This window comes from Leptinotarsa decemlineata, unplaced genomic scaffold, assembly GCF_025532065.1.
Source record: "Leptinotarsa decemlineata unplaced genomic scaffold, Ldec_3_MD MMD2_tig00026314_RagTag_RagTag, whole genome shotgun sequence".
NCBI lineage: Eukaryota > Metazoa > Arthropoda > Insecta > Coleoptera > Chrysomelidae > Leptinotarsa > Leptinotarsa decemlineata.
Window position 1 is genome coordinate 5,439,596 of NW_027412684.1, and position 16,871 is coordinate 5,456,466.

Below are 16,871 nucleotides of genomic sequence, written 5' to 3' on the forward strand. Positions count from 1 at the left end.
TTACAACGTTACAGCTTTGTATATAGTCTATATACATAGATTTCTGTGAGTGGGTAATGAAAAGTTAACCTTTTCTGTGGAAGATGGTGCCACTATTCTGTTCACAAGTAAATTTTAAACTATTTTTGCAGAGGTTTTTCTGTTACAACCTTATCAGTGGAAAAAAAATTTGACACTTTTTCATTGAGTAAACTACTTGTGAGAACATCGTTACTTTTCAGTTCTATACAAAAGTTAAACCATAATTTACTTCTCAATAATTTGTTCATTTGCTGATCTATTCTTAGGTAAGGAAAACACATTATATCTTCAAATATTTATTGAACTGCCTGAAACTCACAAATCAACTCTAACGTCAATAGAAAATAGTTCAATCCAAACATTAATTTTTTTCAAGTACAAATGTGTGTGGAGCTGAACCTGGGAATTACAACAAGACTGTTCTAAATGATTAGACAACACAGTGTTTCTATTTTATTTGCCAGTATTAAACAAATTCAATAATGAAACCATGCTGCTGATGAATATAGGAGCCATCAGCAAGGTAAGAAATGGGGAGAGCAAGGCTTCGGTGGCAAGAAGCCTTGCAATGCCGGAGTCTACTCTACGGGGATGGTGTAAAAGTGAAGTACAGATTCTTTTACGCCTCCAGCAGTTCAGTTGCGCACGGGACGATACAGAGGTGCAGCATTCATATAGCGACATAGGAATGTTGAGAGAGTGGCGGCTGCAGCTGTCACAACCGAGAAACAGTGAAAAGAGATGATCTTAACGCACCTGTAAAAACTGAATTTTTACATTTTCTTGTTCATAACTTGCTTTTTTTTTTGTAAGTTATTACTTATTCTCAATTTCTGTAATAAATATCAAATCAGTAAGACCACTTGTTTTTTTAATCATATCAACTAATCCATGATGAAAAGTCTAGATTTTTCACAATAAGCTTTATTTGAAACGCGTTTTGCTACTCGGTACAATTTCTTTTATGTAATGACAAATTTTGAAAAAAGCAATTTGATACAATACGGTATTACTTCTAGGAAAACAAGTGAAACACGTTTATCTATTCATTTTCATGATTTTTTTTTTCAGCAATTCGATAGCATTAATAAGCTAATTACAATTACATTCGATGCAATAATTCCGGTATATTGTGTTTAAACATGGTCAAACACTGTTCAGAATCATCAAGACGTTTCTGTTTTCGGTAAACAGTAAACAGTGAGCTTGCGCGGCACCCACTTTGAAGAGAGCTTTCTCATAGTTGAATGCTCATGCAATATACAGCCAGCACGTTCTTTTGATATCTCTACAATGTCAGCTAACTCAAGCAACTTCACTTTTCCATCTTTCAAAACGGATTCGTGGATTTTTTGTTTTCTGGCGTTACTGTTGCATATAAATAATCGATTGCCCTAAAATAACTATTTGAACTGAGATACTATCGTATGTAAGGGCGATGACATCTCTCCTCACGAAGACTCCATCTATGGAATCGATAGGGAACTCAATCTTAAAATATCAGAGTGAAGTTTGGGGTCACTTGGCCCTTGCCCACAAGGCGGTCACTTGGCAAATCAGTACGAAAATAATACAATGTAGTAACGATGGGCCCCGTAATCATTCCATTTCTTATTGATATTGATGTCTTCTCGAAATCATGCGCACAAAGATGCTCAATCTTTCTTACCAATGATTAGTTATTATTCTGGTTACTAGTATTCTGTGGCTGATTACTGACCAATGTCACAGAAATGTTTACAATTCTGTGCCAGTGTGACAACACTGCATCTAAATCTAAATAAATATCAGATGTCACAGTCTTGGGCAGATTAAATATAACCATAATTAAAATTATTACTAAATTCATGGATTATAACCATATTAAACTATAATAGCAGGGGGGGGATATCCAATCCTCATCCCAATTTTTCTTTTATATCCTGATCATTTAACCTCTGTATGTATTCTTTGTCCGATCATTCCTACCAGCAAGTATTGAAAAACCGTAAAGAAAAAGCAGATGCCCAAGTTACGAGTTCAAATTACATAACAAAGAGACATATCATGTGGACTTATTGTCTATCAACAACATATTGACGTAGTTTGCTTTGAGCAAGACACACTACGTCTCTGGACGAATCGACTATTGCTTAACATCTGTTATGTAATAGGAGGAGACTGGTCTACTGCGCCGTAATGCAAAGGCCATAAGAAAAGAGAGAAGAAGAAGATGTCAGTACTTCAGTATATAATATACTTTCAATGGATGGTGATATTACACCTAAAAATTTCTAAAGCGAATGACTGAAATTAAATTGTATTAGTTTTCAGTCCCTCAATTTTAGTTACCTAAGTTTGAAAAGATGGATTTTGGTCAAGTTCTACACACTGCTCAGAAAAATGAAAAAAATACCAAAAATGGAGTAAGAATATGGTATCCTCTCTAATGAATATTTCCATTACAAACCTTTTGTTTTTTAGATACGATACTACAGCACAAAATTTGAGCCACCGAAGAAAATGACGAAGAGTACCCCAGAGTTATCAGCAAACATTAAAAAATTTTTAGCCAAAAAAGAGGCAGAAGAAAAGAGAAAAGCAGAGGAGGATAGGAAGAGGCGAGAGGAATTACTAGCACTAAGATCACAGGTATTGTTTTGTTTTCAGTGAAAAGTTTCCCAAATGATACTATTAAAAACGTATGAGTTGTACACAGATGAGTAAGAATGTATAATATCTCTTAACAGATTGTGACTTTAACTGTGGAATTTGTGTTGAAAGAGTACTTCAGTATCATGTGTCCTATAAACATGTTCAATGTTTATTTTTTGTCATATTTCCCTGAAATATCAATTTAGCCAAATCCCTTATTATTCGATGAATTTTCCAGTCCGAATTGGCCTCACCAATTTTATAAAGTATAAATTCAAGAGTGTTCCCAATGTTGCTGTTGTGTGGTTTTCATTGCTCCTGTTATTCCAATGGTCTTATTATTCCACGTAGTTTGTGCATAGCAGTGGCTGGTTCATCATTTATTTATTTAGTAGTATAAACGGGATACCCCTGTTTTACAATGTTGTAATACAATTGTATATAATTAAAAACTAACACAGTAAAAACCAACTTTTGAAACTAATATAATAATAATGATAATAATAATCTTCATTTCAACTAGGCATCATAATATACAAAAATATATTTAAAATTGGATGGACAAAGTCAGTCCAACTTCATAACAATAAAGTATGTGTACTCGGAATTATCCAAGCATTCAATGAATAGAAATAATGACAGTATTAATTACAAATACTAGATATATTTCAAAAGGTGCAATTAATCGTTCATTATTTGAAAATTTGAACATGAGAAAGTTGTGTGCAAGGTGGGGGCAGTGTTTGCTTACACTTGAGCAAAAACAGTGTCGTGAATTCTTGGGTTGTTTCATAACTATGGATGAAACATGGAACATCACTTCCCACCCGAGACAAAAGAACATCCAAAACGGTGGACTCAAAAGGGAGAACCGTTTCATCTGCAGACAAGGTCATGGCATCGGTTTTTTGGAATGCAGGTGGGGTACTTTTCATTGACTGTCTTTTTTTTTTGGTACTTTGGGAGCTGTCTGACTTGTCCATTTAGTCCAAGTCTCCAGAAAACACTGCAGCCTCTTGGGCTTATTGCCCATCTTCTCATGACACCCATTCCATCAGTCTTGTTCCCTGTACTAGTTTGTACAGGTTTCGTGTTGGATGTTCGTCATATTCTTCTGGACGTAATTTTGTACGTCCATATATTGTCTGCCTCCTGTGATTCAGTGCTGTTTCTATCCATTCGTTGCATAATCTGCAGCTGAGATCTCCGTTATACAGCCCCATGTTATTCAGGTGTCCTATAAGGGGACAATGACCGGTTAGTAACCCTGTAATTATTCTGAGCCGGTCCCTACTATATTGAAGTAGTTCTTCGGTTCTTTTCTCGGACGGTTCCCTAATGAAGGTTCTACTGTGTTTGTTGCCAGGTACTTTTGTCCAGTACTTTGTGTGCTTATTATTGGTCCATGTCCTAATCTGGTTTCGTATCAATGTTTTTGGTACCCCCAGAGCTGGTTCTGGACCTATCTATATATGAAGTTGATGATCCGCGTCTAGCGCATTCATCAGCTTTATCATTACCTGTGATTCCTGAATGCCCTGGCACCCAGTACAAAGTTAATTTGTTTCTGTTTGCAAGTTCATGGCATTCCCAGACCAGTTTTGATGTCACCTTCAGGTTTGTCAGAGCCCCTAGTGCGCTCTTGCTGTCAGTAAAAATATTGATCCACTCATTTCTTTGAGGTCTTGATTTTATAAGTCGTGCACACTGCAAGATAGCATACACTTCCGCCTGAAAGACGGATGTGTATAGTCCTAGCGGATAGCTTTAGTTTAAATTTCTATCCGCTCGGTATATTCCAGCTCCCGTTCCATGTTTATTCTTCAATCCATCTGTATACCAGGTGTGTTTTCCAAACATGTTTTCGGGTAGTTCTCATTGATCTTGTCATTCCCAAACATGCAAGTCTTTGCACCTTGCCTAATTTGTTGATGGCGATCGCCTGCTTCATCTTTGGCCACCAGACCAGATATGCGTATGTTATCATGGGTTCAACCACCATTGTGTATAGCCAATATACCATGTCTGGTTTTAGCCCCCATGTTTTTCCATAGGTGCGCCTGGCGAGCATCAGTGCTAACTCCGCTTTCAACTTCATCCTGTCCAAGTGTTGGTTCCAGGTCAGTTTGGAATCTAGGATTACTCCCAGATATTTAACCTCCCCCGACACTTGTATTTCTTCACCTCAAAGTTTTAGAGGTCCGGGACCCTCCGTTTTAGATCTCTTAGTGAATTCTACTATGGTCGCAGTTGGCTAAGAAAAAACGTGCTGTTTCATCAAGACAATGCACCTGCTCACAAATCCATTATGGCAATGACCAAAATTAACGAATTAAAGTTTGAATTGCTACCTAATGCACCCTATTCGCCAGATTTAGCCTCTCGGTGGTCAAAGATTTTCCAATGATGAAGAAGTGATGTTGACAGTTGATGGCTATTTTAGGAAACAAGACAGTTCTTATTACAAAAACGGTATCAAACTTATTGAGCATCGTTGGGAAAAGTGTACAGAGCTGCAAGAACAAAAATTAATACATTTTTTTTCCAAAATTTCTGTCAGATAATGTTCCAGCTACAGTTTTGTTTGATTTTCAGGATAAAAAAGCAACCCGTCGAGTCAATGTTATGCTCAAAAGGACAAAATCGGCAAACCAGTCAGTGATTGATGATGCAACGGACAAGGATAATACAGCTGTTACACTGGCAGGTCCATTACAACCTGATGAAGATGATTACGGGTATGTTTCCCAAGAAGCTTCTGCCTTCTACAATCAAATGATGGAGAAGTACAACAAAATGCCTGATGAACCGAAATTCGATATGACCAAGAAGGTACCGTATATTATATTTGTTTATAAAAGTACAAAAATATTGTGATCAATAATGAAAAACGTAATAGGTAATTCAATTATTTTGCTTTACAGAAAGTCAGCACAAATTTGAGTAGCACCAAAGATAGGGTAAAAGCTGCTTTGGAAAAGGAAAGGGAAGATGCATTGCTGCCTCATCGTCGAAAAAGGAAACACAAGGATAAGAAAGACGATGAAGATGAGGAGGGTGTCAGTTATGATGCTCCTGAAAGGGTAAAAGAAGAAGATCGATCTGCCATGCCACCACCTCCTAAACCTAAGCTCAAGCCTAAAATGGCTCCACCTCCTATGAACTTTGCAGGTATGTTATATCATCATCTTTGATTCTTGAAATTATTTTTTTCTACAGTAGCTACCTAACTTGATAAGTAGAATTTTGAACCTCTGGTAAAAAAGAATCTGTTAAAAACAATTTTCCTTTCCCAGAACAAAAATGCTGTCTCTCAACATGCGTTTCGCAAACTAAGTTGGCATCACCAGTTACCTGTATGAATATTCATCTCCACTACTTATGAAACAAAATTACTGATAAATGTTTTCTAGTAAGAGATCAGCATAAATATTTTAGATAACAGTAATCATTACATTGGCATAATAAAAAATATGTATATATAAAATGAACTAGAGATTTAAATGTTAGTGCCACACATATTTACAAAGTACACTTGAAAGAAGATATATCTGTTGTTTGCTCCTGCTCCAAAATTACTCATTATTCTGATTGATTTACTTTCAAATCATAGTAAAATTTTTCAAAACTATTAGTAAATTGCTAATGAATCTTTTTCCCATTATCAGTCTCAAACTGTTGAATACATAACTCCCTGTGGCTCAAAACAAGCACTTTTCTCAAAACCAGAACTGCAACACTCTTCTCAACACGCGTTTACCAACCAAGCTGGCGCTTTCAGGAGATAAAGTAAACAATTGTTATCAAATTTCATCTGTATCTAATAATCAAACCTATTGACTATACTGCAAAATTGTACATATGGATATATTTATCTATATAAAATTAGATAATGGTAAGGTCATTTCATGGAATTTGTTCATATATTTCTGAAATGAAGTGCAGAATTTTTTTTTGATGTTTTGACTTTTAATATCTCAGTTTTTTTTTACTGATAGAATTACTAAAAATCGCTGAGAAGAAACAGTTTGAGCCAATTGTCATTGAGAAAAAGGAAAAAGAGGAGGAACAACTGTTTACGAAGAGGCAGAGGAAGGAAATGGAGAGGGAGAGAGAATTTCAACAAAGAAGAGAAGATAGGCGCAGAGAGATTGAAAATAGTCGAGTTCAAAGAGTAGGAGATAAACTGTCAAAACCTTCCTCTGAAAAACAACCTATCAAAGGCAAGCCAGTTGAAGATCGAATTCCCAAAGTGGGTGATTCCAGGACACCCTTGAATAAATCGATTAACAATAACAATCAGAAGCCATCGAGTTCTGATACAAACAAATCATCAGCTCAGAAATCAGATGGCAAAGAAAAGGGTCAAGGTCAGAAAGCTGGAATTGGCAAAAAGTCTAAACGCCCTCTTTCTCCTGAACCAGAGGAAAGACCAAACAGAAAGTACCTTCCAGGTGAGAATTGCTTGATTTTATTATTGTATTGTTTTTGTTTTTGCTGGATATAATTATTTACATGGTTGCTCAGTGAGTGATGAAATATCCTTATAAAAGTGTCATCTGCAAATTATAAGGTAAAATCACTAGAAAGCATTTGTCTTCGAGAAACAATATCAGGATTTATGAAATTACTGTAGGATTTTGTGAGAATCTACTGTGTCAGGATACTGAATGAAAAATTGAAACATCTGTCTGTGGGTTGTAAAATCAGAAATATTTTACATACTAGATTTTTTACGTTGAAAAAGGTTTCTCAAAATTGATGAATAACAGATTTAACAACTATTCATGAAATTTTCACAAAACAATGAGCCAAAAAACTGCAAACTGTTGTTTTGTGAAAATCTAACGAGAGTGGCTTGAATGTTTGGTGTCATTGGCAATTGTGGTTATTAGCCTCGAGTTCTGGTTAGTCCAGGCCATTTCTTGAGTAAGAAGTTTGTAACCAATTATCGATATAGTAGCCTTTTTGCAAGATTCCATTCATTACAGAAATTAGTTTTTGCAATCCATTTGACATTTTGACTTCAAAATATTCAAGTCTTTATCTTCTACAATAAGTGGGCAACAAAGGCGAACATTCGTTAGAAATTTCGATACTTTATAATATATAGCAAAAATGTTTTTCAATTCTGGTGGCTCTCCAGTGAAAATTTCTTGGCCTGGGGTAGTCTATGTTTTTAACTCCCTAAACTGCCTAGGCTCACGGTATTCTCAGTTACGCCAGTCATGTAATTAATTAAATCCATCCACCTTCCACAAGATGAAATCTCTCGAAAAAAATTTTAGACCCCTGTGTTTGTAAAAGGGATTTGTTAACCACTGTGCCAATTCACAAAATTGGGTAAAAGATCTATTTATAGCAATGACATAATTAATTATAATACTTTAGCAAGTAATCTTGAAACGTTAAGAAGTTCAAATACATTCAAACCTGAACGAAAAAATGTATTGAAATGAAAAAAATCATTTATTTATTTATCAAGCTCATTAAATATTTCACAAAAACTATTCAATTAGGTGTATTTTTCTGGTATAAAGTATATTAAAAATTTTCAGAAAATCATCTGTAGAGAGCTGATATGATATATATTAATTATAAAAAATTAAATAATGTACTGGGCGCCAAAATTTTAATGCATTTTAATCAAATTGAGGTACACATATTTTTTTAGGTTCAATTCACATAATTGTAAATAACTATTGCAGTTGAAAATAATAAGTGATTGGACAACTACTAGAGAAAAGATGCCGTGCCTTAACAGTAGCAAAATTAGGGATGTAGTCAATAGCATTACCTTTTTTTATACAATATTTCGATTCGGTTTTTGCCCCAAATTTCACAATTTCACCAAATTATAATGATAATGAAATGATAATGATTTCCTAATTCAATGTTTTGTATTATTAGGTGATTTGAGATATAAGCCTGAAGTGGAACCAAAAAAATTCCTTCCAGATGATCTCCAACCTAGAAAAACCTCTAACAATGGACCACCTCCTTCAAAGCTAATGAAAGCCAATGATGGGTCAGCTAGGAGGGTGACAAGCAATGACGTACCTTCCAGAAAATATCCAAGTAGTCAGTCGACCACAGATCGTGGTCCTCCTAGTAAACACCAACCTGGTGATCAATTACCAAGAAAATCTTCATTTGGCAATGAACAGCCCAGAAAATCAACACCTGGTGATAAACGGTATACATCTGGTGACCCTCAACCTAAAAAAATTTCTTGGGGTGATACAAATACTAGGAAATTTCAATCTGGTGATCCTGTAACTAAAAAGTTATCATCTGGTGAATCTGCTGCTGGAAAGTACCCGCCAAGTGATATGCAATTCAAGAAGTCTCAGAACGGTCACACACCAACAAAGAATGGCATTTCTAGTGGATCATCTCAAAGAAACCCACCAAGTAATGTCAGTTTGAAAAAACTACCTCCCAAACAGTTCCCACCTTCTGATCTGAGACCTAAACAGTTCCCACCAGCAGATGTTAGACGGATAGGTGACTCAAGAGGATCGAAAAAGAAGCCTCTAGTAAATAAACGTAAGTCTGATTTTTCATCTTTGAAATTAACTATTCATGTTCTATCATTTTGAAGGTTCTTTAAATATTTATAATTTACATCATTTTAAAAAATTTTCAAAAATTTCATGGCAGGTCTTTGAAAATATTGTTACATTTTTCTATCGGTTTCATATAAATAACACCAATATAAACAACACAAATTTATATTGCCATATAACAAAAATTCTATCTTCAGAATTCAATATTTGAGAACCAAATAGCACTTATGATGCACTGTTTGGAACCTTTGGTGTAGTAATGAATATTACTGGAGTTTTTCCCAACACCAAATCGTTATTTTTAACACCTCGACACGTGTTTCGATCACCAAGTTAACATCTTCAAAGAGAAAGATTAAAACTAGAAATTAATGCGGTGCTAACCCTATTTATGCTATATAGGTATCCCATACAGGTAAACCATCCAGGTGTACCACCCATACAGGTATACCAACCTAAATTAATTTTACTATTTTGCCTTATATATTATTTTACAATATATGTTTATATAAAACAATTTTCAGCTATATAAAAATTAATTTCACAATATTGCCTATCCAAATTGTGTCTTTATGTAGTAATCAGTAAACCCAACAATATTATTTTAACAAGCTATATAGTATGCTATTTGGTATAGGTTCGTCATCGTTATTCATAATATTGTGTTTACTTATTTCTACACTCTCATAGGCTGATTTTTCAGTTCTTCCACTATTTATAGTCATTTTTATGTTATGTGAACAAGTTATGTTCAGGAAAAAGTATGTATATATTTGTGTTTTATCTTTTTTGTCTATAATATTCCCAACATTTGAATGCAGGGTGAGCTGCATAACTTGGTTCAGGTTAGGTTAGGTCGGTTAGACAAATTGCAACATTAGACATACTTGCACATAAACATCCTTTCAAGAATGTGCTACATGCGGGCTTCTAGTTATAGCATTAACAAAAAAAAACAGATTTTTTTTTGATAAGTGCCAGTTTTCAACCAATGATTCAACCAAATATTTCTCAGTTTCACACATGAAAATAATATTTTATCTGACAGCTCGACTTTCTGATCTTATGTACTCCCATATTCAAAAAGTTATTTCTCCTACTCAGCATGGTTTCGTATGACAAATCTTGCATGTTTATGTCAATATCTCTGTATGTACCTGGACAAGCAAAAACAAGTCGATGTTGTTTATTTAGACTTTCAAAAAGCCTTCAATCAAATAGACCATTATGTTCTTCTCAGCAAATTGACAAAATTGGGACTCTCTAACCAACTGCTTACTCTAATTGAATCATATCTAGAGCCAACAGAAAACAATTCGTCGAATATTAATCTTTCAAATCGGCTCAGTACTTAGTTACATCTGGGGTACCGCAAGGTTCTAATCTTGGACCTCTTTTACTTTTAATTTTTATTAATGACTTGGCAACCTCTTCGAATATTCCTAGTCTACTATTTGCAGACGACCTGAAACTATATTATAAAATCGACGACTTTACTGACTTCCAACGTGTACAACATGAATTAGATGTAATTCAACTTTGGTGTGATAATAATCGTCTACAACTGATCGTATCCAAATGTAAAATAATATCATTTACAACAAAAAAGCGAACTTTAATGTACGATTATTCAATCAGTAATACTACAATCAACGCGTACATGAGATAAAAGATCTTGGTATAACATACGACAGTAAATTAACATTTACAACACATATATTGAGTATGACTGCTGATGCAAATAGGACGCTTGGATTCATTTACAGAAATGGCAAAAACTTCAGAAGTATCAAAAGTATTGCGTATGCCAGATGTAAGTTAGAGTATGGCTTTGTGTTATGGAATCCAGTTTATAACTACCAAAAAACATCAACTGAGAGCGTGCAAAGGAAGTTTCTATAATACTTATGTCTAAGTTGTTGATGGACAATATCCCACGAGGGCCATTGATCATAACATTTTAATGACACTATTTGATATGACATCTTTGGAAAATAGGAGAGTTATCCTTCGTATAAAATTCCTGTATGAATTACTAAACAACAATATTGACAGTATGGTTCTTTTACCTGAGATCAATTTCTTAGTATCAAGAAGTGAAGGTCGACACTATCTGAAATTCTATTGCGAAGCATCATGCACAAATGTTATGCTACGATCACCATTGAATTTTATGTGCAATAGCTTCAATGAAATTTGTGAACATTGCGATATTCATTTTGACTCTGGAACTCCTCTGTATCATGTATCCACAATCACTTTTAATAATACTATAAATAACATTTGTGTCAGTACTACTACATTGCATGATTTGTAACATTTTTGTGTTATGTACTCAATTTTTCATTACTATTTTAAAATTCTACGTATACGAATATTTTATATATACTTCGTTTTAGCATTTACTTTTATACATTTCTATATTCCAATCATTTTTAATATTTATTTCATATATACTCTGTACTAATAGCATTTCCTGTAACTGGGTACTCCTGTTGGAAATAAATCGCTTTTTTTATGAAAAAAAGTAACGCTGATTGTCATGAATATTCCCAAAGCTATAATTTGTTTGATAATAATTTGGGATATATCCTGTGAATGATAATAAATTAACTCATAACCTCAATTATTAAGTTATGAATAAACATATACTTATGAACTGTAGAATAATTATTTATTTATATTTTCAGGACGTGTAATAGATGACGATGATGATGAATATGATTCCGAAATGGACGATTTCATAGATGATGACGATGATCCAGATAATGACTACTCAAGGCAAATTAGTGAAATTTTTGGTTATGACAAATCTAGATATCGGGACATGGACGATGACATTGACAATATGGAATCTTCTTTTGCCCAGGTGATGAAAGAAGATGTCATCAGTACCAAAATTGGTAAGTGTTTTTTCAGTATTACTCAAATTCCTTTATTTCATATGCACACATTCGAAACACAAATTTATGATAATACGGAAATTGATAGAGTAAATCATTACTTTATTTTCTTGTAATATTGTTTTGCACTTGAGATAATAGATGATGATACTTGCCTTTTTTAGGCATTTTCAGTTGAAGTAAGGTAAATTTTTTGATAAAAAAAAGTTCTATGACCCAGCATGACGCATTCACATTAGGAACATTGATTAACCGGTTCCAACCACTTTTAAACTGTAATGGTCCGACTGTTTTTGGAAACCAGTACAATGAATATCGACGGCGTTCTGCCACAAGTCGTTGAGTCCAAATTGCTAGTTTTGAGAAAAACGAGTTTGAAGTTTAAATGTTAAGGCAAAATTCAATTTGATTCAATTTGATGATAAATGCCAGAATAAACCTTATGTGAGCTCCCACTTGTTGAAAATCGACATTTGATGGACTTAGTGATATTTGCTACGAGCTGGAAAGATAATATAATACGTCTAATAAATTAATGGACAAATTTTAGAAAATACTGAAAAAATAGAGTAATATTACTCACCTTTTTGTTGTTACTTGTGAGAACTGCAGGAAGAGTAGTATTGGGCTTGTTAATTGACCTATTACTCTGGGCAAGTTCTAGAATCCGCTTACCCCTATTTTGTTGCATTGTAACAATAAATCAGTCACTAATCACTCAAAATTTGCAAAACTTCTGGACGCACGAAAACGAAAAGTAACTAATCAAACAGAACATAACCTCAAAATGGTTGAAATCCATTGCAGCTAGAACTCGTTAAGTCCAAGAATTCTGCCTGGTATAAAATGTATTCTTTGTTACTTGATGATTTTGCTACTCACAGTAGCATACATACATATCAGTAGTGGACTTAATGAGTTCTACTAAAGGTGCCGGATGACAATTTAAGATTGTTCATAATATTTACTGAAAATTGGCAAAAATTGACTTAACGACTTTTAGCAAAACGCCATCGATATGTATTGAGATATGTAGTAGCTACAAAAGCACATGACATCGAAACACACAAAACCATTGAATCAACCTAATATATTGTTCACCAAGTATAATTTATGTTACAGGAATCATGGAAGATCTAGAAGATATGAGAAAAGAGGAAGAAGAAAAAAAGAGGAAGATGATGATGAAGAAAAGGAGATTGTAGGTTTGCTCTGTTAAATATAGTTTTTATATTTGTTATTGGTTGATTTTGTGTATTTATTCATGTTTTAAAAGATTACCTAGAGTTCTGACATAGCTTATATCATACACAGGGGCACCACTAATATGACTTTGCTGTTAGTTTTTGCTTGAAAACTTACTATTTGTTTTCACTTTGAATTTTTCAAATTCTATGTATAATGACAGTAGAGAATTGAAATTTGGTAGAGGGTGTAAAATTAAAAGTGGAATAACTTTTCCCTCAGAAAATTTCTTTCAAACTGTCAATTTTGGCAGGTTCAGAATTACGTGTGACAACAAAAGTGGGACTCATATTCAGTTAATTTCAAGCAAAAACTAACTGAGGAGTCACATTTTAATGATATTCATTAATAAAATAGTACCATATGGTACAGACTTTAGTGGTTTCACTGTATACCTATTTGTAATTTCTTGATGTACATGAATTCTAAAATTCAAGAAATTCACTTTCAATGATGAAAAATGGTGTAAAAAGAATTTCATGAAAAATGAAATGTGCCTTCTGAACAGCGTAATTGTTCATTATTGTTGAAAGATGGTGAATCAAGGACTCCTCGTTCGATTTCAATATCATTTCTAATTATACGCATAGATTAGTTTTTCACAGTTGTCCAATGTTCAGTGAAAATATCGCAATAAAATGCTACTAAAATCCTTTATAATTATCACAAAATTGATTAAGTAAGAAGCAACCCCCATACATTTGCCAAATGTAGTGGATGAATAACCTAAGGGGGCGCAAATGCAAAAGAAGACCATGAAAAATAGTATGTAGTTCAAGTATAAGTATATAAGCAAGTCTTCAAAATCCTATTGGATGATATTGTAAGATGACAATCATTAAAACATTTTGAAAAAGTTCATTTCACAGGAATGGCTTGATTTAAATCGAATAATTCAAATCTTGATTTTAATAGCGGTTTTTAATTTTTATTATTGATTTAAATTGAAAAATTACAAAATTAAACATTTTTTATTTTGACATAAATAAAAATTATAAACCGATAAACTATAAATTATTGAACAAAACTAATAATTCTAAAAATTGATGTCATTTTCACAAAAAAACATTCATACTTGAAAATTAAGTCAAAAATATAAAAATGACGATTTTGTTTTTATTCGCACTGATTTTTGTTGTAATATTCATGTAAAAACCGCATTTCAATATGTAATTTTATTTTTTGGATATTACAGTTGAATTTTTTGCAAATTTGTTTGCGTTCATTATGGCCAGCAGTTTATATTTAACAAATATAAATGAAAATAATCACCTGTTGTGAGATCTATTTTATCTTGTTCTTTAAATATTTTTGCAAATTGCTTTTATTCACTTTTTCTTTTTGCAAGTTTTCTATATATTTTTTCATTTCATAAAACACCCAAACTGTAAACTTGAACATATTAGGGTTAGATAGACCGAATCATATAACTACTGTCCCCATCTACGAACAAAAACCGTAAAAAATTTAAAAATCAATCCACCATACTTTTATGAGTTTGGAGTGTTTCATGTTGAAACAAGTCACAGCCGAGCGAGTTTTCCGACAAAAATAAACCTATCCAAACCTAGTCAATTTGAAACAGGATTATCCGTGTCAGAATATTAAAATAAAAATTATTTTGAAATGTAATTGAATACATTTTACAACTACCCATATTTAGAATAAATAAATTCAAGGTAACTTTTGTTACGAAATAAAATGGATAATTGAAAGTCGATATTTTCATGATTTATCTAGAAAATAAAAAATCTTTTTTTATTCGTATAAAAATCGATGAATTTTTTAATAAATCATCATTTTTGCCAACCCTGATATTTAATGAAGTTGATCATTTCATCTAAAGCAACTGAGGGGGGGTTATATCATAATAAAATATTGTTTGTGAGTAAGAACATATTTTTCATGTGATAAAAATTGCTTTATTTTCATTGCACAAAACATTCAATTAGTTGAATGTAACCAGGATAGTTGGTAGACGTGGATATTTCTTTATGGCTATTGTGAAGCCGCATTTTTATTTTATTAGATCTGTTACTGTCAAAAATTTTAGGTAATCATTTTTACATAGAATTATTTTAAAGGACCAACGGAGCATGTTTTTGTGATAGGAAAATATTTATTTATATAATGTTAAATATATTGTTTATTGTATACATAATTCATATGAAGTGATGAAGATTAAAACAGAATAATTTTGAAACTATTTATCTTTGTTTCCTTTATTAACTAAGATCACAAGTCTGTAATTTCCAAAGAATAATGTGATAAAGTGAAAGGGCTGGGCCCCGATTTGAAAGATGGAGTAATGATAGATAAATGTCCCTCAAACTCTAAAAGCTCCTCTGAAGGGAGAAAAAACTTAACATTATCGATATCAGTTCAAACCCACTAAACATGGAAAATGAAATAAAGTTTCAATAAATTTTGAACTACTCAGTACTTGTGATTGTCATTAGGACTGAAGTTTCTTGAAGAATGCATCGACATCATGTCCCCTTTCACAGGATTGTTCTCATTAAGCACAGAAGTTCGGGCGAATATAATACTATAGTGAAGGTATACATGCAGCAGACCTTGAGTAGTATAACAAGATGGACAGACAAAAAAGGGCTGAACATACGCCAACAAAATTGACGACAGTAGCATTCATCAAGAGGATCAAGGTAGAGGTCTTAGGACCTCTAAAATTCTGGGGGTGAAGAAACACATCTTTCGGGGTAGCTATTAACAGACTAAGCAAGGTGCAAAGACTTGCTTGTTTGGGAATAACAGGAGCAGTGAATACCACACCAACAGGTGCATTGGAGACACTCTTGAATCTTTCTTTACATTTTTTAATAATGGGAGAGGCTAGAGAGGACCAATTTAGATTAGAAAATTCACTGAGTTACAAGAGGTCAAGCAGAACAGAGATTTTGAAATAGTTGGAGGAACCAAAATCGAACATGGACTACATGACACCAAAAACTGTGAGAGTGGAAGAAGATCAGTCATCCGGAGAATATGCTCTACGAAAACACCTGATATTCAGACAGGCAGAAAATCAAACGGGAGGGGTGGTGTAATTTATTATTACCTGCTCAGTTAAATCGCATCTGTCTCGCAGACTGAAGTATATGCAGTCTTGCAAAGCGCAATTAACGGAATGAGAGGATCAATATTTCAACAGACAGGCAGGCACCACTTGGGGCACTGAAAAACCCAAAAGTTACTTTGAGACTGGTCTGGGAATGTCGTGAAGAACTGGGAAAACTGGTAGACAGAAATAGATTGACTCTATATTGTGTGCTCAAGTAACACGAAGTATCACAAACAACTAAAAAGTGTACAAGACATGAATTATTAACTCAATACATAGGTACTCCATAGCTATAGTGGAGTACCAAAATATTTGGTCTGGAACCAATTTGGTTTGCAGTTTTTTGAAATAACTTCTAATCCAAATGACATATTGGCCAATTTAGTAATGAGGGGAGCTAATTCTTATTTGAACCAC

The 16,871-nt window shown here is 33.5% G+C and overlaps 1 protein-coding gene across 1 annotated transcript; it reads left to right on the plus strand.

Annotated features, from left to right (window-relative positions):
• Positions 1-2,214: 2,214 nt before the first annotated feature.
• Positions 2,215-15,580, plus strand: LOC111511425 (uncharacterized). Its single transcript, XM_023167439.2, has 8 exons — positions 2,215-2,426; positions 2,485-2,652; positions 5,251-5,487; positions 5,580-5,826; positions 6,654-7,109; positions 8,566-9,204; positions 11,915-12,127; positions 13,250-15,580. The coding sequence occupies exons 1-8, from the start codon at positions 2,367-2,369 to the stop codon at positions 13,330-13,332; spliced, it is 2,103 nt and encodes a 700-aa protein (XP_023023207.2). The 5' UTR covers positions 2,215-2,366; the 3' UTR covers positions 13,333-15,580.
• Positions 15,581-16,871: the final 1,291 nt, after the last annotated feature.